Source organism: Ambystoma mexicanum, chromosome 7q, assembly GCF_040938575.1.
Source record: "Ambystoma mexicanum isolate Mex_15411 chromosome 7q, UKY_AmexF1_1, whole genome shotgun sequence".
In the NCBI taxonomy this organism is placed as follows: Eukaryota; Metazoa; Chordata; class Amphibia; order Caudata; family Ambystomatidae; genus Ambystoma; species Ambystoma mexicanum.
Window position 1 is genome coordinate 15142345 of NC_090941.1, and position 26051 is coordinate 15168395.

The 26051-nt window shown below is 46.1% G+C and overlaps 1 protein-coding gene across 9 annotated transcripts in view; it reads left to right on the plus strand.

The window, feature by feature from the left end:
• DMD (dystrophin) overlaps positions 1–26051 on the plus strand; it is a 7616828-nt gene that overhangs the window by 3131483 nt on the left and 4459294 nt on the right. For all 9 annotated transcript variants that reach the window (XM_069639082.1, XM_069639084.1, XM_069639079.1 and 6 more), the window contains one exon: positions 25760–25882. In XM_069639082.1, coding sequence (XP_069495183.1) covers positions 25760–25882 — 123 coding nt within the window. The remainder of the gene's footprint in view (positions 1–25759; positions 25883–26051) is intronic.

A 26051-nucleotide genomic window follows, 5' to 3' on the forward strand; every position in this document is an offset into this window, starting at 1 on the left:
CATAATAAGAAAGTGCTTTGAAAGCACTTTGAAACTGCTCCCTCCTGAAGGTGTTGCAGGTATATAATGTTGCAGTATACTGTGACCCTCGAGAGGTAAGGATCGACAGCCTCCTGTATGGCCTGCGTGGCAGCTGGCAGGATCCCCTGCTCCACAGGAGTACCCTTTGTGGTGGCAGAAGTGGTTGAGGAAGTTGGGGTAGAAGGACTTAACTGCTTCTCCGTGAGAAAGGAACAAACCTTCCCAGAGCACCCGAGTGATTGGATTTGGTGTGGTGGTGCATGGAGGTGGTGCTGAATGAGTACTGCTCAGGGTGTTCGTGAGTAAGAATGACCCCGCACTGAATGCATTTCACCTGGGCAGCTGGAACTTTTGGTACTCCCCCAACGGCGGAATTAAAATGTCACACCTATAACTCTCTCTGGGCACTGGAGGGTAGGCAAATTGTCTACCTACTCTTCCTGTTCCTCGTTATCATTGTCTACATCACTGCACCTGTTGCCCTGTCCAGGCCTTTCACTTGGTGGCAGTTGTGGCCTCTGGTAAGGAGGGATGTCCATGAGAGATCCATTGTTAAACCTCTGGATGTCTGTTGAAAGTAGATCTCTTCGAAGATTCTGTCTGCTGGTGTGCCAGATTATGAATGACTAAAAGTAGTGGGTGGGTCCCGTTAGAGGAACTGTCCATGGACTACCGAGCCAAAACTAAGTCTTGGAAAAATTGAAAAAGTTGACAGATCAAGTAAGAATGGGTGTAGGAGCTGTGAAGGGGTAAAGTTTGAATTTGCAAATATTATAGATCAGCTGAAAGTGCAGTTTCAAACTGTCTGAGATGATGAACACTGTCTGCAGACACTCCGCCATGCTGCAATGGCGTGGTTACATGATAACTTCTGGGGCTGTGTGTGGCAGAAGGTGTTTGCAGACTACATTGAGTGGGAGACAACGGGTGCATGCACATGAATGTCCCGAAATGGGTGTGCTGCCCGTGGTATAATTAAATTGCGTTATGTGAGACCAGACATGTGCAGATATGGCCCAATTTGCGGGGACACTCTAATTCATAAACAGACCCTCGAATAGCCTTGTGGTGTGTGGACTATTAATTGGGGTATTAAAAAAGAAATGTATCACAGAATAATATAGAAGATATTGATCGTATAAAACATACATTTATTTATGAAAGTGATGGACTATCAGAATGAGAGACATAAATGTGAGAATTTAGAAGTTATATAAAGTTATGACGGCTGAGGGAGGGATGTTTATATAATGAATGGTAATAATATTGTTAGTTAAGTTGCTGAATTTATAGAAAGATTACATCACTCTCTGCTTGCATTTTTCACAGGGTTCTAGGCTGGACTACTGCAACAGCCTCTTCCTTAACCTCCCCCTTTGTTCCCTACACCCTCTTTAGCTAATCCAGAATAGGGCTGCAAGACTTATTCTTGGCCATAAGCCCGGGAATCATATCTGTGCAGCCCTAAAATCTGCACACTGGCTCCTGTTGGCCACAAGGATGAGATTGAAGACACCTTGCATTATCCAGAAGGCTTTTTGGGGTCTGTGACCATGCTATTTACAACTTTGTCTCCCTAAATACTCCACTCCTGTAACTTGAATGCTCTGCTTGTTCAACGCTTGTTGAAACAGAGAATGGCAGGCAGTTCTCTCTGTTCGGCTGGTGCCTCTCTTTGGAACAGGTTCCCTACCCCTCTTAGACTTGATCAGGACTTCCTTAAGTTCCAGAAACGTCTACAAACTTTGCTTTTCTCTTCCTCTTTCATTCTCTCCCTTCCCTATAAACTCATGGTACTGCCAATGAAACTGGGGGCCTGGTTACTTATAAACATGACAGGTTGCAGGCCCTATACCTAGTCGACATCAGAACCCCACCCTTTCTTCAGCACTGTGCTTGCAGACCCACTGCCTGGTGGCTACGCACCCCACTCTGGAGACTGTTCTGCCTCAGGACCTAGGCATTGGCGTCCGACTTTGGTACTCCTTGAGACTTCCTTCCCGGCTCCCTACAGCACTTGCGCATCCCTACTCTCCCTTCTAATAATTCACTTCTCCCACTGCACAATGCATATGTGCATTTATAGCAGCACTGTCTACATGTTTTTGTATAAGTAAGGGAAATGTAGATGGAAAATATGTCTAGAACATTAAGTGGCAGTTGGTGTGTGGGTGTTTAATATGTTGAAATGGTTGCATGTAGATTTTTGGGAAATTATTGCTGGATGGATGTGTGAGTGTTTAAATGCAGGTAATGAGAGAGTGTTAGAAACATACAAGTAAAAATGATAGAAGGGCTGTCCTGTGTGATGTTGTGCATCTGACATTCGGGTCTTTTAATGATGCCTGGCATGGAAAGGAGACTTCAGAGATGGCAGATAATTATGAGGCTGCATGGATTATGGTCCTTATTGTATGCTACAGAAAAGTATTTGTGACAGAAAATTGTTTATGTCCTTTTTTCCTTTTGTCTACTATACAATTGTCCACTATTTCCATTAGCATAGTACAAAATGGTAATGGAAATGTTGGCGAATCTAATTGAGTCTAACTACTTTATTCAAAAATGTAAAGTAGATGGAACCTATACGATTTTTAGTTCTATTTTTTAACTGTAAGAGGTGGCTCCAAAGAAACCTTTTTTGTCTTTTTTGATTTAGTGTTTTTTTGGGGGGTTTTTTGCAGCAGAGGCCAGGAAGTAAAAAGAATTGTGGGTCTTAAAATGAACCTACTTTTTTATTTTTGTCTTTTCTATATATACTGAACTAACAAATGTTCTACTCAACATATTAACAGGCCGATACATGGAATCAACGTGCGCCGGAAAAACGGCGCACGCGTGCGAAAACGTGCGATTCGCTGTGAAATAGCGAAAATAGCAGTGCAAGTGCGATTATCGCAGTGCAAGTGCGATTATCGCACACAAAACATCGCACATCTATCCATGGAAGTCCGTGCACGCGCGCAATGTGGGATGTGCGCTGAAAAAGTGTGCGGCGCACACTGGTGCACAGGTCATCGAACGCCTTGCGATAAGGCCACAGCGAATTCGCACATAGCGCGGCGCACATAACAAAAGTAGGCGTAACACAGGGCGTCACACGCAGAATGGGGAACAACTCGTGAAAATGTGGGCGTCACGGGGGAAGTACAGGAGGCAAGTGCGCAGAACGCCCACACGCTCGCCTACAACACGTATTCATGGAATCGAATAGGGAAAAACAGTGCACGGCCAAAGACACGCACAGGCCCATACATGTCCGCCACACGAAAGCAGGCTTTAGCGTCCCTGCGCAGGAAAAAAATGTGCGCCAAAGTCCTACACGCGCGAGAAGGCCCACATGCGATCGGGCCTGGGGGAGCGTGTGCGTGTATTTCAGGGGTGCGCGTGAAGTTCCACACGCGATTGGCCTGGGTGCGTGTATTACAGGGGTGCGCGAGAAGCTTCTCACACGCGATTGGCTGGGCGCATGTATTTCAGGGGCTCGTGGGTGTTTTCACACGCGATCGGGCCTGGGGGAGTGTGTGCGTGAATTTCAGGGGTGCGCGTGAAGTTCCACACGCGATTGGCCTGGGCGCGTGTATTTCAGGGGTGCGCGAGAAGCTTCTCACACGCGATTGGCCTGGGCGCGTGTATTTCAGGGGCTCGCGGGTGTTTTCACATGCGATCGGGCCTGGGGGAGCGTGTGCGTGAATTTCAGGGGTGCGCGTGAAGTTCCACGCGCGGTGTATTTCAGGGGTGCGCGAGAAGCTTGTCACACGCGATTGGCCTGGGCGCATGTATTTCAGGGGCTCGCGGGTGTTATCACACGCGATCGAGCCTGGGGGAGCGGGGCACGTGTATTCCAGGGGCTCGCGGGTGTTTTTACACGCGATCGGGCCTGGGGGAGCGGGATACGTGTATTTCAGGGGTGCGCGAGAAGTTCCACACGCGATTGGCCTGTGTACGCAATTCCATTGGACCAAAGGCCCTGACAGCGCAGGCGCGTCTGTGACGTGACACGCGCAGCCATGTCCTTGTACCCGGGGGAATGTTACAAGACCAAAAACTGCACGTCCGAGTGTCAGCCTGCGTGATTGGAGGATAGTGCCTCAGTGCGTATACGCGGAAGTGACGTTGGACGTGTGGTGCGGTTTAAAAGGTGCGTGTAGTACGTCATTTCCCTGTACGTGCTTCCCTTGGAGAGAGAGTGGGTGAAATCTGTACTTCTGTCGGTTCACACGCGATTTACTTCACAGCGTTTCCAGTTCGTACCCCCTGTTACCTCTGTCAGTATTTTTCTGATTTTCTTTTCGACCTGTTTCCTCAAACAGCGTTGACTTCTCCTTTTGTCCTGTCTCCTCAGACAGTGTACAATTCTTCTTTTGGCTGGGGTGTTGCCAACGCGCACATGCGCGTATTTTTCACACTCTTTTCCCAGGCAGACGGTGAGTTGCGCACGTATTTACCAACTATGACAGCCCTGTGTGTAGCGTACCCCTTCAGAGGTCATTGTAGGCTGCGTGTGACACGCATACGTTCATTTTTGTGTTCCTGGGTGCCACAGCATAGTGCAGGTTCCTTTTCCCATGCACGTGGTCTACGAGGGGTCGCGTGCACGTCATTTTCTGTTTTAGGGGTGCCTGTGCATTGCGTGACCCGTCATCTTTCCCCAGGGATTACATACAGCCTTGCTAGAGCACTTGGGTACGAATTCCATCTAGTACCCTACCCCTTTGACCCCAATTGCCCAGGACAATTGTCCACTGCAACTCCCATATGCACAACTCCATCAGTGCCATGGCTGGGAGGCGAGCAAGTGGTAAGGGTGGCAAAGCTGGCCGAGCCTCAAGAGGTGGGCGTGGTGGGCGCGGTAGGGGACGTGGCCAGGAGTTGCAGACTCCCCCAAGCCCCCCACGTGTGGAGGACCAGTCAGGGACACACATCCCCCCCCCATGGTTGAGGGAAACGTGGCTGACACCATCCCTGCTCAGCCCTTGTTGGACCGGCCCGTTGTGGCACCTGACCTAGCACAGGGTGACTCCCAGGCTGACTTCCAGGTCGCCAAGTCTAGGCCATCGGTGGCGGCGCAAGCCAGTGTCACCAGGCCACGTGGTACAGGGGCAGCCATGTCATCTGCTGCCCCGAGTAGGTGGGGTGGGGAGGCTGCAGGGGCAGCTGCAGCTCCGTCCACCCCATCTCTGACTCCCCCAGCAAGGACAGTGTTGGTCCCAGTACATCAGACTGAGGTTCCCCCTGCCATCATCACACTTCAGCTAATGCCTGCAGAAAGTTATGTGGTCAGTGTGCCATCGCACACTACTACTACACAGTCCACCGGTGCTCCTGCCTCTAGTGTCCAGAGCGGCGTAGGGCACTCCGGATCCCCACCACCCACAAAAAGAAAGAGGAAGAGTGCTTATCCAGTACAGGCTGATGACCCCGACACGGCTACACGGTCCGGTACGCCAAGGAAGCCTAGCTTCAATGATGCCGAACTGGATGCACTTGTGCAGTATGTGTCCGAACATGACGCCGAAATGTTGGTCACTTCAGGGTGTAGGATTACACCTGCTCGACGTCAGGCACACTGGCAGTCCATCGCGGACAGCATAAGTGCCCTTGGGTTCATGAGGCGCACAGCTGTTGAGTGCTACAAGCGCTGGAACGAACTTAAGCGTAGGGCAAAGAAAAAGCTGGCCTCAAGTCATGCCGCAACTCTGGCGACTGGAGGTGGGTCTCCACAAGAGGACATAGAACTCACTCTACATGAGCATGTTGCTGGGACCTACGTCACAGAGGAGCAGATCCAAGGTGTGGGAGAGCTGCCAGATTACGAGGCATTGTCCGGTGAGTGCACATGCATGTGTGTGTGATCCATGTGTATGTAGTTTGTGGGATGGGATTCGGTTGAGTGCCAGGTCAGGGTGTGTGTGCCTGAGTGTTTTGTCCCACCCATGTGCTTCACCCATTCATCCAAATCCAGGGGCACATTCTGCGCCCCTGGATTTGGGTATTACAATGTCCCTTCTGGCCACAGTAGGCGTTTTGCACTACATTGCGCCAGTTGCCCTTGAAGTGGCATCTTGCTACCACATTGTTCCGTATTAAGCTGTGTTCATTCAGGCTGATTGTAGGAATTCACCTGGTTCCACTGCGCATCACTCTGCCCCATTGTCACATATATGTCATGCCCATGGTACATGCCATCTGTGTGATGGCATGTATCATGTATGTGTATTGGACATGCCACTCACAGGCCAATGTGTGATGGCACTGCTAGCCAGCATGCAGCTGATGTGTTGCTCTCCCATCTTGGTGTCATCAGTGTCTGACATTTTCCTCCCCTTCCAACTCATGGACAGTGCAGGCATGGGAGGGTTATAGTCATGTGGGACATGTGTAAATCAAGTACTGGTACTGTAGCTTGTCTGGCCTAATAGCGTGCCATGATGCTAATGCCTGTTTCCATTTTTTGTCTTTCTTGTTTTTGCAGAGGATGATGCACCTGATGCTGTTGAGGGAGAGGAGATGGTGCAGGCCCAGGAGGGATCTGAAGCACGACCAGGCACCAGTGGGGGACGTGGTTTGGTGGTGGGGGAGAACCCTCTCTTGCTGCAGGCCATACTGTCCCGGGGTGTCCCTGGCTGCACCTCCCCAGAACTCTTTTCAGGTGTTGATTCGGATGAGGCCTATGTGGATTCGCAGGTATGTGTTCATGGAAGGGATACTGTTCTGTCCGACCCACCTGCACCAGGGGTAGAGCCCACTATGGGGATGTCAGTGTTGGTAGGTGCGCCTGTGGTGGTTACGGATGCAGGGACACACTCCGCAACATCTGATCCTGTTCCTGGCCCAGCAGTTCAGAGGGGAAATGCAGTCCTGCAGCCTCAGGCAGTGCCGACACAGCAAGGCGCAGTTCGCCTTGCCCCAGACAGGTGTGGTGCCCGCCAACGAGGTGGCCCTCCGCCACCAGGCAATACCGCTTGGGAGCAATCCATTTACGGTATGGCCAACCAACAGGCAGCATCATCCGAAATGATTGCTCAGGCCATAGAGAGGGTGGCCACTTCCATTGTCCCCCCAGAAAGGCAGATGGAGCTACTACAGCAGGCAACAGACTCCATTTGCCAATCAGTCAGGGAGGACATGTTGGCGTCCAACAGGGACAGACAGGCGGCCCTGGACAATCTGAGGGAATCAATTTCTATAGATGCCCAGGGACAGAGGGAAGCCCTGAGGGGAGAGGTCAGGCAGACTCTTGTGGACCTTGAGGCTTCCACTGTCACCAGGACGGAACAGCTGCTTGAGCGCGTCACCCGTACACTCTCAGCAGAGATGCAGGCAACTCGGGCGGAGGTCCGGGCAACACGTCGGGTGTTGCATGGGGATCTCCGCACCATATCCCTCCAGAACGAGGCCTTCCAGGCCCGCATGCTTGCTGCCATGGAGGACAAAACTAGGGCATTGCGTGGGCTGCCTCCCATGGCACCACCACCTCCTGTGGCAGCAGCAGCACAGGTTTAGGAGAGCGAATCCAGCAATGAATCTCCCACTATTTAGTAGCCGTGCAGGCCATGAGCCCATGGAGGTGTTTTTTTTTTTCGCAACATTCACACAGGTGACTGTTGGTGGGCACCCTGTCCTCGGACCTCCTGGGTAGCCTCCCCCACCCCACCTGGCCCACACATGGCCATTTTTGATTTTTGATTTTGATTTTTGAGTTTAGATTTTTGATTTTTTGTTGCAGTGTGTTGCCTTGTGTGGCTCCCGTGGGCATCCACTGTATTCCGGCTGGGCACATGCAGGCTTGTCCTGAGTTTGGGTTAGATGCTTGGGTCAGTGAGACACACACCCCTCCTGCTTCCCGTTTCCATGGGCTTGCAAAGGGTGTGCCCAAGTGACAGTGAATTACACAGTGACGTTGGACTCCCATGAGCTGTGTGGGCAGTCCGTAGTCAATACTGTGTATACATTCCTAGTGCATATTGTTGTTGTATTGTGCACCGCATGGTGTATTGATGTGTGCTTGTGCATCCATGTCTCCCTCCTGATTTGCAGGTCCATTCCTCATGTCTTCACAAGGCCGTCCACTCTGGAGATGGGGCTCATGTTGTGAGCAGTGGACTTCCAGATGTGCGTGGCAACAACACTGTACAGTTGGAGGTGGTGGATGTGCTGGCATTCTCATGTTGTAAGACTATGTATCCTTTGCCTTAGTACTGTCATGTTTATGCTATGTTGATTGTATTGTGGTAAGTATTTGGTCATGTGTGTTGTTGTTTCTACATTCATGTGGGCATATTGTGTGTGGCCAGTTTCCATTAGGGACACTGTACTTTGTGACACGTGTCATGTTTGGGGAATGACTTTGTTTGCTCTCACATGGCATGTCATGCCATGGTGTGTTGGGTGGCGGTGCTGGGGAGGGGTTGGGTGACATGGCACTGTTGTCATGTTGTGTCTTGCAAGGGGGTAATGATTTCAGAAGCATAGAAGTGTGTCTTTTGAACACAGCATTGGTGCTGTTTGTGTAGTTTGGGAAGCACACAATGGAACACTTCCAGATGTACAATCTCAGGCTGGTATGGTTGTGACAGTTGACTGTCCATTGACACATCATAATTGTCAGTAAAAATCATCATTGATTGTCAGCTGGTATGTGCCAGGGCTGTGTGCACTCCACAGGGGTGTGATTTTATGTGAAGTAATAAGCCAAGAGCTGCGTACGGGCTGCCTCACCCTGTGCCCTTTCCCCTCCCATGCGCAGCGGGCATGCATGTGGTTGGGGATGTGGGGGCACCACCATGTCCACGGCCAGGCTCCGGCGTGTTGCAACATTGTGCAGGACACATGCTGCCACTATGATCCTGCACACTACTGGGGGAGCGTATAACAGCTGCCCGCCAGAACGGTCAAGGGAGCGGAAGCGTGACTTGAGCACTCCGAATGTGCGCTCCACGATGCCCCGGGTTGCAATGTGGGCTGTGTTGTATCTTACCTGGGGTGGCGTGGTGGGGTTCCGAATTGGCGTCATCATGTGGGTGCTGAGAGGGTAGGCACTGTCCCCTGGGGAGGTGGTGATGGGTATCATCAGTGGGGTTGTGACATTACTCAGTATCTGACATGCATGCATGCGCAGTGGCATTTATACTCACCGAGCAGCCATGTATCGCCATGCCGCCAAGCTTCTATGTCCCGGTTTAGGGTAGACATTCTGTAGATGAAACTGTCGTGGGTGGAGCCTGGATAGTTGGCGTATACTGAGGTGATGATTCCCTTGGCATCACATACTACCTGGGCGTTGATGGAATGCCAGTGCTTGCGGTTTCTATAGATGTGCTCAGTTGCCCTGGGGGGACGTAGAGCCACATGGGTGCAATCAATGGCACCTAGCACTTTGGGGAATTGTGCCACCCTGTAGAAGTCCTGGGCAACAGCCTGCCTTTCTGCAGGTGTTCTGGGCAGGTATATGTGCCTGCGGACTGATGGGCGTGCAGTGATGATGGCCAAGACCTGGTGTAGGCAGCGTGACTGCGTGGCCTGTGACACCCCCCCCCACTATGGCACTTGTCCGCTGAAATGATCCAGTGGCCAGGAAGTGCAGTACATTGAGGACCTTCTCCAGGGGGCTGAGTGCTTGGGAGCACAGGGTGGTTGATGTGAGGTCATCCTCCCACTCACTGACCAGGTCGAGTATTATGTGAGGTGGAAACCTGTACCTCCCATACACATGGTCATCAGGCATCCCAAAAAGGCTGGTTCTGGGTGTAAAAATTCTGGCCCGGACTATCCTCCTCCTCCTCCTGCGGTATCCCACGGCCACTGCTGCTAGGAACGGTATGTTCATCCTGGCGTCTGAGCTTGTTTGTTGTTTGCGTGCACTTTTATGCTGTGCGGGTGGACATACGCCTACTTCCAGCTGGTGTACGTGTTTCCGGATTGGCCACGTTCGTTTCCATGAATACGTGTTGTAGGCGAGCGTGTAAAACTTCCCGCGCAGCCCTGGTATACCCGCACCCAGCCCAATCGCGTGTGGTACTTCTCACGCACCCCTGAATTACACGCACACGCTCCCCCAGGCCTGATCGCGTGTGAAACCACCCGCGAGCCCCTGAAATACACGCGCCCAGGCCAATCGCGTGTGGAACTTCTCGCTCACCCCTGTAATACACGCACACGCTCCCCCAGGCCCGATCGCGTGTGAAACCACCCGCGAGCCCCTGAAATACACGCGCCCAAGCCAATCGCGTGTGGAACTTCTCGCGCACCTCTGAAATACACGCACCCAGGCCAATCGCGTGTGGGACTTCTCGCGCACCCCTGAAATACATGCAAACCCTCCCCCAGGCCCGATCGCGTGTGAAACTACCCGCGAGCCCCTGAAATACACGCGCCCAGGCCAATCGCGTGTGGAACTTCTCGCGCACCCCTGAATTACACGCACACGCTCCCCCAGGCCCGATCGCGTGTGAAACCACACGCGAGCCCCTGAAATACACGCGCCCAGGCCAATCGCATGTGGAAGTTCTCGCGCTCCCTTGTAATACACGCACACGCTCCCCCAGGCCCGATCGCGTGTGAAACCACCCGCGCACCCCTGAAATACACGCACACGCTCCCCCAGGCCCGATCGCGTATGAAACCACCCGCAAGCCCCTGAAATACACGCGTCCAGGCCAATCGCGTGTGGAACTTCTCACGCACCTCAGAAATACACACGCCCAGGCCAATCGCGTGTGGGACTTCTCGCGCACCCCTGAAATACATGCACACGCTCCCCCAGGCCCGATCGTGTGTGAAACCACCCGCGAGCCCCTGAAATACACGCGCCCAGGCCAATCGCGTGTGGAACTTCTCGCGCACCCCTGAATTACACGCACACACTCCCCCAGGCCCGATCGCGTGTGAAACCACCCGCGAGCCCCTGAAATACACGCGCCCAGGCCAATCGCGTGTGGAAGTTCTCGCGCACTCCTGTAATACACGCACACGCTCCCCCAGGCCCGATCGCGTGTGAAACCACCCGCGAGCCCCTGAAATACACGCGCACAGGCCAATCGTGTGTGGAACTTCTCGCGCACCCCTGAAATACACGCGCCCAGGCCAATCACGTGTGGAACTTCTCGCGTACCCCTGAATTACACGCACATGCTCCCCTAGGCCCGATCGCGTGCGTGTGAAACCACCCGCGAGCCCCTGAAATACACGCGCCCAGGCCAATCGCGTGTGGAACTTCTTGCGCACCCCTGTAATACACGCACACGCTCCCCCAGGCCCGATCGCGTGTGAAACCACCCGAAAGCCCCTGAAATACACGCACCCAGGCCAATCGCATGTGGGACTTCTCGCGCACCCCTGAAATACACGCGCCCAGGCCAATCGCGTGTGGAACTTCTCACGCACCCCTGTAATACACGCACATGCTCCCCCAGGCACGATCGCGTGTGAAACCACCCGCGAGCCCCTGTAATACACGCACACGCTCCCCCAGGCCCGATCGCGTGTGAAACCACCCGAAAGCCCCTGAAATACACGCGCCCAGGCCAATCGCATGTGGGACTTCTCGCGCACCCCTGAAATACACGCGCCCAGGCCAATCGCGTGTGGAACTTCTCACGCACCCCTGTAATACACGCACATGCTCCCCCAGGCACGATCGCGTGTGAAACCACCCGCGAGCCCCTGAAATACACGCGCCCAGGCCAATCGCGTGTGGAACTTCTCGCGCACCCCTGGAATACACGCACCCAGGCCATTTGCGTGTAATACTTCTCGCGCACCCCTGAAATACACGCACACGCTCCCCCAGGCCAGGTCGCGTGTGTTACTTCTTGCACTGGTACAGGGTTGGCGCAGCCCTTTGCGATGGTTTTGCGATCTTGATGGCTTTTCCTTGCGCGAGGGCGTTCTTGGGGGCGTAACTGGCGCTGCTGCAGGGTCTCTGTGCCACTCTGCGCCACGTCTTCTTTTGGAGGTGGGAATCCATGAATACGCTGTGCGCGGAAATTAATTTTATCGCACGCGGCTGGCGCAGACATTCACACGGGCACGCTGTGCGCCAGCCGCGTGCGACACTTTTGAGATGAATTACATGAATCGGCCTGTTACTGTTTCCAACTTTCCCAAAAACTGCTTCTATTTCTTTTTCTTTTTCTGTTTTCTTTTTTAATGTAATACAACTACTAAAAAAATACTTTTCGCATGTTCACAAAATTGTTTCAGAGCATTTACGATATTGAAAAAAAAAAAATCAGATTTCCGACATCAGTAAATACACTCCATCTCCTCGAAAATGATTTACATCACCGAACTTGATATTTTCATTTTGAAAAATGCCATTCCTACAAATATTTAAAAAACACATACACCTCAATTTACAAGCTCCATCTGAGGACAAAACAAATGTGGACATCTCAATATTTGTCTTGGATTGATGTCAGAAAAAAATTGTTTTCGCAGCTGTAAACAGTTCCATTAGGCTTCTCAATATATCCTTCAGTGCAACCTGCAAAGATCCTGGAGTCAAATAGCCCTAACTGTTGCCTCCACAATGCACAAAAACGATATATGGACGCTTAAAGTGAGCCATCCTCTTACAGGATGGTAATAAGGTTACCCAGTTTAACTCACAAGGGGCACAGATATGTGATGTCATCAGTGATGTGATCAATGACATTTGTGATGCCATCTTTGATGTTCTGGGTGTTAGTCTTAGCAGTGCATGGTGGTGGTGGCAGTTATGGTTGTTTAGCTTACCATAACTGACACATTTCTGGGGTATTTCGGTTTTACTTGTAACCATATCTTCCCTTCAACAATGTTTTTTCACTGAATATCATAGGTTTTTATTACTGCAATATATAAATATATATACACACACACACACACAAGATAATGATAATTATCTGGAATGAGATAACCTGCTAAATTGCAACATTTTTTTTTATTTATTATGATATATGGTTATACAATTGACAACCTTTTATCAAGTTAGACAGATTGAGATCAATTGACTTAAAGGAATGGTACGCCCAAAAATTTTTATTGCAAAAAAAGATGGGCAATAATAAAAAAAATAGATTGGCACTTTTATTGTTAAGTCCCTATGTAAAATGTTGAGCAATTGAAGCTCAAAATTTACAAAAGCAAGCACATGGGGGCATCCATTTTGTGAAATGGATGCCCGCCTTTGCTCGCTTTTGCTTTTGCGGCACTAATGAAGGAAAAGCCAGCCAGCTGTAGTAAACAAAAGCTACCACTGGGTGGCTTTTCCTTCATTGGTGCCGGGACTCGGAGGACGCAGACCGGAGACTACAGGCAGAAAAGCTGCAGCTGCATCTCGGTAAGTGCTATTTATTTTTTTTAAAATAAGCACTAGCTGCAGTTTTTTTTCTAAGTTTTCCGGGCTAGAGGAGCCCGGAAAACTTAGAAATAAAACCACAGCTTTAAAAACGTATTTATGTTTGCAGTAGCTTTTGAAGCTACCGCAAACATAAATACAACGTTATTGTGTTTGTAAACGCTGCAGTTTTTCTTTCTAAGTTTCTCAGGCTCCTCTGGCTCGGAGGAGCCTGAGAAACTTAGAAAGAAAAACCGCAGTGTTATTGAAAAACAACCGCGTTGTGTTTCTGCCTGCCGTGGCTATCACTTTGGGTCTCCGGTGCCAGAGACCTAAAGTGAAAGCCACGGCAGGCAGAAACACAACACGGTTGTGTTTCAATGCCGCAATGTTTCTGCCTAAAGCTTTTTTCCCATTTGGGGCTCTCGGGCTCCCCACCCGGCCTTGGCTTTCACTCTGGGTCTCTGGTGGGGGAGCACCGGAGACCCAAAGTGATAGCCAACGCAAGCAGAAAAACAACGCGTTTGTGTTTAAAAAATGCTGCGGTTTTTCTTGACAAGAGTTTCGCACATTCATGTGGGTTTTCTTTAAGGGCGGCGTTGCTTATCCCATCGGGACCATATGCATTTGATTTGGACAACTTCATGATGACATTCTCAATGGTATCCACTGAAGTGTCTATTAAGTGCCATTTCTCGTTCTTTTGTGAAAATGACATGTCATCATGTTCTTGGTTGAAAGTTGCCTTAAAATGAGAGATCCAGGCTGCAGGAAGGATTGGTGTTGTTGTCAAAGAATGTTGATCCGTCTGTAGTTGATTTATCTGTCTCCACATATCTGCGGTATTAGATGATCTGATGATATATAGCATTTTCTCTGTGTCATTACGGTCTAGTGTCTTTTTGTGGCAACATAACCAATTCCAATAATACTGCATTATTTGTTTCCTTTTGCTTGTGGCTAATGCAGAGTTATCTCATTTTAAATTGTTTAGACTTTTCCTCAAAGATTTTTTTTGGAGGATAACTTGGTGGTCAAAGATATGACGGTGTACAATAGGGTTCAAGTAGGAAGATTTTGGTTTTATCTCATATATTCGGAACAGACTAAGGTAGTTGAGAGGTTCTGTCTCTCCTGTTGAAAATAAATGATATGAAAGGGTGGTTGAGGTTTCAGTCAATGAGGGAAGATTGATAGATGGAATTTTGATACAATTTTTTCTCATGTTGACTTCTACCAGCTTCATTTTTGTGAATGTTGTATTATAAAAAAAATGGTAGTAATCTAGCTGATAGCAAGTTGTGGTCACTGCTATCCATATGTTTGACTACCATTTTGTTTTCTGCAGGAATCAGTTTGATGAGATGTAAATGTAGTCTGTAATGTGCCTGCCGTTTCCCTGTTTGCTGGTGATATTTGCTGGGATATCTCCAGTGGTGTTGCTGTTAAGTAAGTTCAGTTTATTCGCATTCATGACAATGTTCCACCGATAGCCTCTCTTTTCTGCTGGTGTTAGTGAAAAGATGTTGAATGTTATGAGGCCTCTGGATTCATCCCAACATTTAGAATTTAAATCACCACAAATGATGAACCATGGATCCACCCATTTTTGTTAGCAGTGCACTAGCCTTTTTTCAATTTGGTCCAGAAAATTCATACTTGCTACGGAAGCTGTATTCCAATAGGATTCCAATGAGCGTCTTCCTTTTTTGTTGATTGACAATTTTGATGGATCCTACTATGATTTGAATTAGGGAGGTTGGCATGATTTCTGTGGTTACTACAAAGTTAAGGTGGTTGTTAATGAGGATGAGTTGGCCGGAAGTCGGTCTACCAGTGTCCCCTTTAATTGCTGGATTAAGATGACTTGAATAGCCTTTGACTATAGGTGGAATACACATCCAGGTCTCTTGGAAGCAAAATATGTCATGAGTTTCTATTCGGTTGGATCCTGCCTGAAACAAGTGAGTAAAGCCCCTTGTATTCCATGATGCTATTGTGAGGGGCATTAGTGCTGAATGGAGCCCGTCCTATGGCATCTTGATTTTGTCAGCCACTAATCCCATGAGCCATTTTCAGTTCTCTTCTGTGCCAACCACTGGGGTCTTTGTTTCATGTTTGTTAGAAGATCTTTCTTGACTGTGGCCATTCCTTGGTTGTGGTGATACAGAGTTTCTGCGCCTATAGGAGTTTCTATGCTGGTGTTTGTTGGCTCTATCTGACCGGTAACGGTCCGAGTGGTGAGACGGGTTTTCATGCCAGTCGTTTTTGTAGTTGTGCCGATCATGGGTGTCTGTAGTGCTATCCCTCCTTCCGTGATTTCTAGCAGCCCATTTGTTGTTGCGTCTGTAAGCAGCTTTTAATTCAGATTGGGTTCAACTCTGAAGAGTTGTAGCTATTTTTTGATGGACCAACTGCTATTTTTGACTCGCTTAGGTCAAAACCTAATGATCTTAGTTGAGATATTTCCTGTTTTAAGGATTGTGTGATCAGAGGATTTATCGGGCAAATGATCACTCGGTCCAGTGTATTTTCTTCTGGAAATTCGACTCTCGCTATGTCATTAGATGTTAATGAGCGAAGAGATGGAACATGATGTAATAGTCTAATGACATTTGCTCGATTCATTATCAGCCCATCTTCTTCTGTGCTCATCCTTTCGAGTAGAAGCCCATCTTCAAAAGGATTGGAATTTAATCCAAGACTTCGTGATTTATGTGCCGCTTGATTTATTGAGCGAGATGGTAATTTGAGTGGTGAAATCTGATAAGTGTCTTTGCTTGGTTCTGCCCCAGGGTCGTTATGCGTATTATAGTTTTTGATGGGGGCGGAATTTGAAACACCCTCTGTAACCGCAAGTTGTCTTGACCCCTTGTTCAAGACTTCGTCTTTTTGTGTGTTGGAGGCAAGTTTATTTGGTTGTGGAGTCTTTTGAGATGGTATGTTTACATCCTCACATTTTTCACGTGCCTCGATGGATGCAGGGTGTGACATGGGCTGTTCTATATGCAAGCGGAGTGCCCCTTTTGGAGCTTGTTTCTGGTCGAGCTTGATGTTGGGAATCGGTGGGCCGTCATCCATATTTGTTTGGACTGTGGAGGAGCTCACATTAGCTCCCTCTTCTTCTTCTAAATCTGCACTCGAAAAGGTGCAACTATCCACAGAATAAGTTGTCAGGTTCATCAGATCAGATAATGAGGCGTCAGTTTCATTGACAGTTTCTTCCAACACACTAATATTTTCCATATCTATAGGTTGAAGAGGTTTTTCCTGTGGACTTGGGTGTTTGCCATTTGTGTCCTTAATTGGTTGTGGGTCGTCACTAATTTCCTCTGGTTCACAACTCTTTTCCATGTTTATTATTTGTGACTGTTTTTCTTGTCAACTTTGTTTTATGCAGTTGTCGTGCTTTTTATGCGTGGATCTGACATTTTTGATGATGTTTTTGTCTTGATGTTTGGCTGTGTCGTTTTGATGAATGACTCAAGAGACGCCCTCTTTTGTTTACTTTGATTTTGCAAGTCTATTAGGTTGGTCTCTGGCAATGTATTGATCGATAATTGTGCCTTTGATTGTTGTTTAGCAGGCACTTGCTTTGATTCAGGTTACTTTGGTTTTGACATTTGGTTTGCTTTTGGATATTTTGATTATCGATTTCAGATTAGATGTCTTTGCTCCTTTGACGAAGATGGGACATATTTGTTGTGGTGAGTTGTCACATGAAATGTGCACTGTTGGATATTTTGTGTAAATTTGGGGCCTGGCGGTATTTTCTTTCCGCCAAAAATAATGGTAATTTGGCAATGGTTACTCCTTGCATTTAGATTGGTTTTGGCCTTATTTCCTTTCAGGGACCATTCTTTATTACATTATATAGGATCAGTTAGTGGTATACATTATTGTTGGTTGTATTTTGGTGAGCATAATTTTTCTGTTTTATTTGTGGCCCCAATATACACAAACTCTTCTTTTTCTTAGACTGTTCTTGTGATCTACAGTGGCCTCGGACTTACATTCAGAAACACCACGGCTTCATATATATAGCTTTCTCAATAACCTGTGGTATTATCACTAACTTATATACATTAGTGAACTATGTTTCCATAGGCATCTTTGCTGATTCATGTATGCCCAGCAATATCTATTGTATTAGATTCCACTCATACACCACACTGAGTGAAAACACACACACAGCTATTTTTCATTGCTAATGATATTATTCCATCTGTATGGGAAACATGACACATATATTACCTAAAAATCTTCCCCTTCTCCTGAAATATTATTCTAGATGCACCAAAGAAAAAAGACAAAAGCAAAAACACTCTACACGGTTTGTGTACATTATACTTGTATTATAAACAGTTGCATCTCCAAACAACATCTTACCCTTTTGTGTTACAGTATTCTCGGAAACAAGCAGAAGAAAAATATACGGCAACAGAACAAAATTCACTTTGCATCCTCTGTAACAAGAAGAAGAGAAAAATACAGCGACAGCATAGCATTCACTTTGCAACATTATAACGTGGCAATTAAACACAGGGGTTCCCTGTTGCTATTCTCCCTGCCTGATATTTATAGAAGGTCATCCATACCGCACACAATAACCTCAGTTCTCTTAGATATTTACCAGCTATCTTTAGTTCTCACACACATCCTTCTCCCCGCTCGCCTCTGAAGAATGGGCCCAGGGCTGTCTTTGTAATCTTGAAAGCTTGGAGTGCACAGCGAGAACATGCAGTAATCTGCAGTTCTCAAGCAAGTGCCAAGTGAGACTGGACCTGCCTCACAGCAGCTCAGCCAAAGCGATCTGAGTTTAGTTCTGTCCGACTTTGTCCAGCAGAACTCTGTTGCACCCCCCTATGCTTACGTGGAATCACTGCAGACGCTCTCACCAATCAAATTCAAAAGACTGTATCCTCCTTCCTTCCACAATAGCTTAATTTTTACAGTAAGAAACTGTATCTAAACTAATTTCCTGGCATGCAGATTTTGCTTCCAGCTAACACAGTGAACAGAGGGAGAAAAAAAATGCATGTTTAAAATGAATCTTAGATCATGTCTTTCTGCCTCTTTTCCACATACAGATTACATTATAATGTTATTGAGTTAGTATTAGTATTAGTATTTGTTAATTAAGTCAGTCAATTAGACAGCTAATGTAGTCTGCTGGGAATGAGGCATTTCAAGTAAAATAAAATGAGAAAGAGAAAAAAAAATATTCTGGTGTACTTTTAAATCTGCAGCCTGTCTCCATTTGCATACCCATATCTTATGCTAGCAACATAGGGCTAGCTATATGTGCCACATTATTGTTGTCAATAATGTACACAATAAATTATACCACATTACCAAGCCTATGCCAGCTACTAGGGCTGTTCCCATTATTACTGCCTTGCCGTGCATCCCATCATTGTCGGGTGTGCCATCAGTTTCTGAAGAAGGTACCGAACCACTGGGTACAGGGACAGTGAATTTTTGGGGCGGCATAGTCCCTGCTGAGGTTTGGGCTGAAGTCTCAAATGGATCTGTTGGCTGATGGCTAGTTTTATTAACACTGGATTCAACATCAATTGATTCGAATTGTTTAGATAGACGTCAATTTTCCTTGTCTTTGATGAGGGGATCAAGAATGGAATGGATAAGAGCTGCCACTTTCTCTTGGCTCATGTCAAGGTCCTTTTGAATGGCTGTGATGAAGGCTTCAACGAATATAATTTTTGAGGTCATCATAGCTATAACCGTCGTCTGGTCTTTTAGCTGGTCTGCCATTTGTTCGTACAACTTCATAATTGGAACCATGACAGCAGACATAGTTGTTATTATAGTGAAGTTGTTTTCCGAAGTTGCCTTTAAAGGAGAATTGTCCTGTATATCTTTTTCCGGTGCACAGACGGTTTGTGTGGCATTGTCTTGAAGACTCACTTTGAGTTCTGATGACTCAGTTGAGATCTGACTTGAGGCATCCCTTAGTAAGATGTTTGGTTTTTCCGAAGAGCTCTCTTGTGAGATTACAGTTCCATAAGGAGATGACTTTCGTGATTTTGAGTTGAAGCTGAAAATACTTGAGCTCTGTAAGTGCATTGTGCCAGTGGCACCCACAGGCATATCTTTAAGTCGACATTCTAAGGCTTCCAATTTTGAAGCAGTGTCTAGGAGTTTCTGGTCAGAAACTTCTGAGTCACCAGATGATGGAGCATGAGAGCAAGTGGTGTAGAAGCGTTTTTTGCTTGGCTGTAGCCTTTCCGGATGTTGCGGGCACCCATGCTCACGGCTTCCTGTGTGCCATATGAATTTTTCAGGGAGATGGTAGGGCATGGACAACTGCTTTCTCGGAAAGAGATAGCGTTGTTTGGTCTTTCCACCTCCTAGCATTGAATCATTTAGGCACCTTTGACCATGGACTTCCAATTGCTGTGGCGTCATGTCAAAATCAAATCACCGGTGATTATTGCCAGAAGGAACAGAAGGAGCGGGTGTTGATGTGCTGGGATTAGCCACTTTATCCAGCTTTGAATATGGGCACGGTCGAGGGTCCTTGCCCGAGTGAGGGAAAAAAAGTTAATTCCAGTTTTTAAGGTATTTTGTTCGTATTTAGTGGGCTCGGCAATGGCCGGCACTATGTTGTTTTTTGTCACTGCTGGCCTTTGATTAGGTGCTGACATGATTTCAGGTGCCTTGAATAAGTCATTAGCCTGGCGATCAATAGCCTGAATGTCAAGAAGCACTGTTGAAAGTGTATTTGTTGTTGACACGTGTTGCCTGGTCTCGCCTTCGCCCTCTGCATTTTCAGGCGACTTGTTTAAGTGCGTGTGAGATGAGTCGTTTAGATCTCGTGCTGCGGCGGAGGCGACTGGGTTGTTTTGCATGGGGTTCTTATTCCCCATGTCGACTTTATTGTTGCCGGGGCACATGGCCAGTTCTTCTATTGAATGTGTGAATGGATCGTTCATGCAGTTAGAAGACAAGGACATGCAGGGTTGTAAAGGAACTGTCAGATTGACCGGCCCCATGGTCATGAGCGGTGAGATGGTTTGGGCCGCAATGGTAATATGTAAGTTATTCAGCTGGCATATGGACAAATTTGCATTACATGCAGCGCTCATCTTGCTTGCCTCTCCCGTGTCACTTGCGGCGGAAGAGACCTCCGAAGTTGCTTCTATCGGGGAGGCACCCGACGTATTATTCATGTCACACGCACAGATCCACGGGAAACTCAGACAAGCTTCACTCGAGCCGAACACTTGGCCAAACACTCCGCTATGCTCCGCTTTTGGCGAGTGTAACGTTGACTTTGGCTTTCGCTCCTCCTCCAAAAAAAAAACAGAGTAAATAGACTCTGAAAACATTTTCCCAAAAAAGAAAAGCAGCAGTTTGCAGTCGTGGCCACACTCGGCCAAACACTCCGCCACGCTCTGCTTGTGGCGAGTGTTTTGTTGACTTTGGCTTTGGCTCCTCCTCCAAAAAAAAAACAGAGTAAATAGACTCTGAAAACATTTTCCCCAAAAAGAAAAGCAGCAGTCTGCAGTCGTGGCCACACTCGGCCAAACACTCCGCCACGATGCGCTTGTGGCGAGTGTTTTGTTGACTTTGGCTTTGGCTCCTCATCCAAAAAAAAACAGTAAATAGACTCTGAAAACGTTTTCCCAAAAAAGAAAAGCAGCAGTCTGCAGTCGTGGCCACGCTCGGCCAAACACTTTTATTCAACATTTATTATTAAATAACATTTTGCTCCAATGTGAATTCATGTATATTGGATTAATGCACCGATTCAGAGTAAAACTTTTTTGTTTCTGGAAATAAATATATTTCACATCAAAATAACTAATGTGAATTAACTTTGTAAGTCAAACATAGCGTGTTATGTAATTGGTTGTATCATGCATTCAGGGACGTGAAATAGGCACCCACATATTAATCATCAGTTTCAGCATACACTGCATTGCATTATTTCATCTGGTCCTCTTTTTAAATACCGAACACTTCCTTTAAGTAATGTGTGCCCTCTCCACATTTTGGAGTCACGCCCTGTTACCTCTCTCCAGTAATTGAAAGATGGCATGCGTTTCCACATCATTGAGGCTGTAGTCCATTTCGAGAGATTACAAGAAAGTCTGCAGGCCACCTTCACAGCAGGTGAAGGGAATCTATTAACGGATGAGCCTGTCATCGTTTCTTTTCCACTTCAGTTGCAGACTCATTGGGCATCCACCATCGTCCTTGCTAATAACCACAGCACAATATTAACCTCTTCACTGTCCAGTGTTGACAAGCACTGATGCTTCATCTAAAAAATCCCTAGTTCTCTTTTAAGACACCTGATTCAGAGATGAACTTGTTTCATATTTCCAAAAGGCTGCATCCCTAGTGCTCTTTTCAGCATGTGTCAGAGGAAGATGCTGCTATTGAGTCATTCATTCATTCATAATTGTTTTGGGTTTCGGAAATGAAACACATTTTATAAACGATTCATGACTTACAAAATTCCAGATCCAAATATTTCATTTGCATTCATGCTACACGCATATGCAACTACAGACAATTATTCAAAACAATTAGATCCATTTATTAGACAAAGAATACACATTCTTTCTTAAATAACCATGGAATTTGAAAAATATAATAGTCTCAATGCGAAAGTCGATATGTGTAGAATGTACCTATGTGTAGCTTGTGCATGCCAACATGGGCTAAGTCTAATCAGTTGAAATACAATATTTAAATAATTAGCCCATCATCGTATTGATTAGCCATATTTATAAGGCAATCGTATACCTTTAATTTCATATTAATGTACCTTAGGAACGGTGCCACTCATTGTTCCAACACCAAAGCATGTAACTGAACATTCACCCCTTTATAATAAGTGGCACGTTTGCCGTCGGGGGAGAACGTTTGGCCAATCGTGTGAGGCCAGGTTAACACCCGGAACAAGGTCCTATGTTGCTTGGGCTGGCGGGCCATTAGCGGCCTTCACCACCCCACATAGTGATGTTTATCCAGAACTCAGCACGAGCATAACACAATGCTTTCACACTCTCTACAGTAGTCATATCCTGGCAGGTTTATAATATTCCCTTTGCAGTAAATTTCCATCAGCACAGAAAATGAAATGATTAATGTCACAAAATGCACCACATACTCAATTATCTATGAAAAATAGCTTTTATTCTTATCCAAATCAGTACTCATTTTGCTGACCTCGCCGATTAATTGAAGCTGGAATTTGAACCTGTGATGAGCAGGTTATCACAGAGTGTTTGTAACGTGTGCTAACACCACAGAGCCATGTAACAGGCCTTATTTTACCGTGGGGACCCACCAGGGATGTAATTTCACCAAAATGCCAGGGGTAGCGGACGTGATACCACATGACCCTTGACCTCTGATGACATCACACGAAGTGATGTCATTTGACCTCACCCCAAAGTGACATCATGTGAAGTGATAGAACATATTCTTCCACCCCTTTAATGAGTCTAGCAATTATTGTGTAGAATTCCAGAAAGACAAATTATTTGTTATCCCTATTCTTTCTCATTTAGGGTCACTTACACTTGTAGAGCCCACTGTCTTTTTTTAATTTTTTTTAAGAGGCCTCAACATAAATTCCAGCCACTCCAGAAACAGAGAGCCACACGGCACTGGCCATAGCCCAGGAGCTTCAATCTAAAACAAAAGAAACAAAAACAACTTTTTACATTATTTTTAGGGGTGGCAGTGGAGACCACAGGGGTAGCACTGTGTATGGGAGCGTTATACATGCCATATCATATCATATCATATCATATCATATCATATCATAGTAAAAGAACTGGCGACCCCGAAATGCCATCCCTGGGACTCACACATTTCAAAAGAGGGCATATGAAAGCAATTTAAGTATTCAAATACTGCACTGAACATAATCTGAAGACTTGCATGGGTAATCATATATATATGGGTTTCATGGAAAATGGCTTGTTCATCTTTGTTTTACAAATATGGTAAATAATGTTGGCATACGGGTAATAAATGTACGCTACCAAAATACTTTTAGAAGAAAATCTAGAAAGTCTTTGCCATGAGAACTGAGAATATATGTTGTCTGATAGTGACATTCTACTTATGTTTGTTTGATAGCAGTAATGAAGAAAGAAGTGGTTTAAGACATTTGGGGAGTTGAGATCACATCCCATTAAGCACGTACCACCAAGAGACTAATAGAATGTGCGGGACAAGTGGCATGATGTGCTGTATGAGTGAAGTGCAAAGCCCATATTGTTCATAATTTGAAGGCAGTGATTCTTTGAGACGGGAAACAGAGTGTATGCTGGGATATGGGAACATCCTGCCACCGCACATACAACTAAAAGATGAAGACTGCTAATTTCGAGAAAAGTTTTAATCTCATATTTTATAAAGTTTGAGGATGAAAAAGAAAAGGCTGATGCTGCATTCTGGGAAACAGACTTTGTGAGAGTAGGAGATGCTTGAGGCTGCATTCTTGGAAATGTGGTGTAATGAAGCTTTAACTTTTTTTCGATAGCTGGGGTCAAAAATAAGCATTTCTTCTATGATAATCAGCATCACAGACAGAAATCTGGAAAGAAGGCACTTTCTCCCTTGATAAAGGCCATGTGACCTCTCGTGCAGAGTCATATGGATGAGAAGGAGATAAAGGCCCAGAGATAGGGAGGATTCTGTTCAAGAAGGTCAGGATTGAAGGAGCCCCAACACCAAGTAACATGCTAAGTAGAAGTAAGCGCTTCCCAAGGCTCACAACATAGAGTAAGAGGCTCTACGGTAGAAGATACATGCTTCATCCTGTGTTTCGAAATAAAAATACATGCTGTTTTGGAAGTAACAGAAGATGCTATATAAATATTGTAAGCAAGCGAAGATGACTATAAAGAAAACTTGATACCTGATATGTAATAAGGGTTTAGAAATAGACTTTGATTTTCTCTCGGTTTCTCTTTGATGATCACCACAAAATACTGCATTGATATGCAGTGTTTCAGAATCTGTTCTTATAAACTACTAAAAAATATAAAGGTACATTTTCTTACTTCCATATGTGGAATTTTCAGCTAGTAAAATTGAGGGGAGTATGTGTTAGAGAAAAACCGGTAACATTGTCGGAATATGGCATTCTTAACACATTCTATTTACTTAATTTTGGAGAGTCGACAGTACATTTTTATGGCTCAGTGCTAGAGTTCACGATTCTCTGTATTTCTCACTGTAGATGGGAGATTTAGAAAGGTGAATGGGGTGGGCCTGGTAGTCCAGAAAATTAGAAAGCAGCAAGTAAAGGAGACAGTCTGAAGCCATTCGACAGGGTCCCACCAAAATTGAGTCTAGAAAAACGTAGATGCTGTACAGAGGGCACAATGTCATTGGCAATGGTGGGTTAATGAAAATGAAGTCATCAATAAATTGAGTACCACATGAACAAAATATACAAGTGTGAGATGCTGTGCATACTTGAAGATGATCAGTGCTAGGTGGATGCAGAGAGAAAGTGTCGGTGTGGAAAATGTGCACATGAACGTGGAACTATTTGGACTGAACAGTGGTTTGGCATTGTCATTTGAAATAGGATTGCCTGTAATTAGTCTCAAAAACGTGCAAAAAGAAAATATGCAGCTGTAGTAATCAAGGTGCATAACCATGGCGCAATGGAGGCTTTTTTAGGCGTTTTTCGGGTCGATCTCTGGGCGGTATTTTTATATAAAGATAACAATGTGTGTCAAAGCGGGTTGAGAAGTTTGTCAACAAAGGGATAGTGTGTTTGGTGATCTTTGATCAGCAATCACATGGCACATGGCTTTCGACGAGACATAGCCTGATTCACAGAACATTTTCCAATGGGATTGCACCATTACAAAACGGCTTCCATGAATCAAGCCCTATATTATTTAGTCTGCATGGCAAAAGAGTGCCGAATTTGGTGGAGACATACTATCCCTTAAATCACAAATAGTTTGTGAGTATTCTAACAGCAACACACTGCAACTTACTAAAGGCTCCCATTTGGGCAAAGACATTGTATAATTGTAAATTGTTAATTGTTTATTTATAGAGCACTTATACACAGGTGAAGTGCTTTAAAGCGCTTTTCAACATTTCAGAATGTTATGACGATAGGTTGTGAAATTCCATAATTCATAAGCAGTCATTATTATTGACTGTGCCATGAGAAACATATGGAAAGGAAGAAAGAGTGAAAGGGGTTGTTTCGGTCATTGCTCTGTGGTGACATTTGTGGATCGCTATATAAGCAATGATGGAACTGTATGACGGCCAGTCTAATGGACGACGTTGTGCACCATTAGTTTAGCAGCGGGGAGTTAAACACATGCTCGTGGATTGTTTATGTTGCTGCTGAATTATAATGCCTTCTAAATTCACAATTTGTTTTTATTTTAGGTCGTGGTTCCTCTGAAGGAACTTGAGCAGTTCAACTCTGATATGCTGAAATTACTTGAACCACTGGAGGCTGAAATTCAGCAGGGGGTGAATCTGAAAGAGGAAGACTTTGATAAAGAGATGGTAAGGAGGAATGACGCAGATAGAGAGGGTCTTGCTCTGACATTTAAAATGGGTTCATAGAAGAATGCCACAGGTGCACTCTAGCAATTTCAGACAAGTTAATTGAGCCTGAACAAAGCTTAAAAGAGCATATGTGTGTTTTATGGTTTCGTGTTTCTCTTTTTTTCTC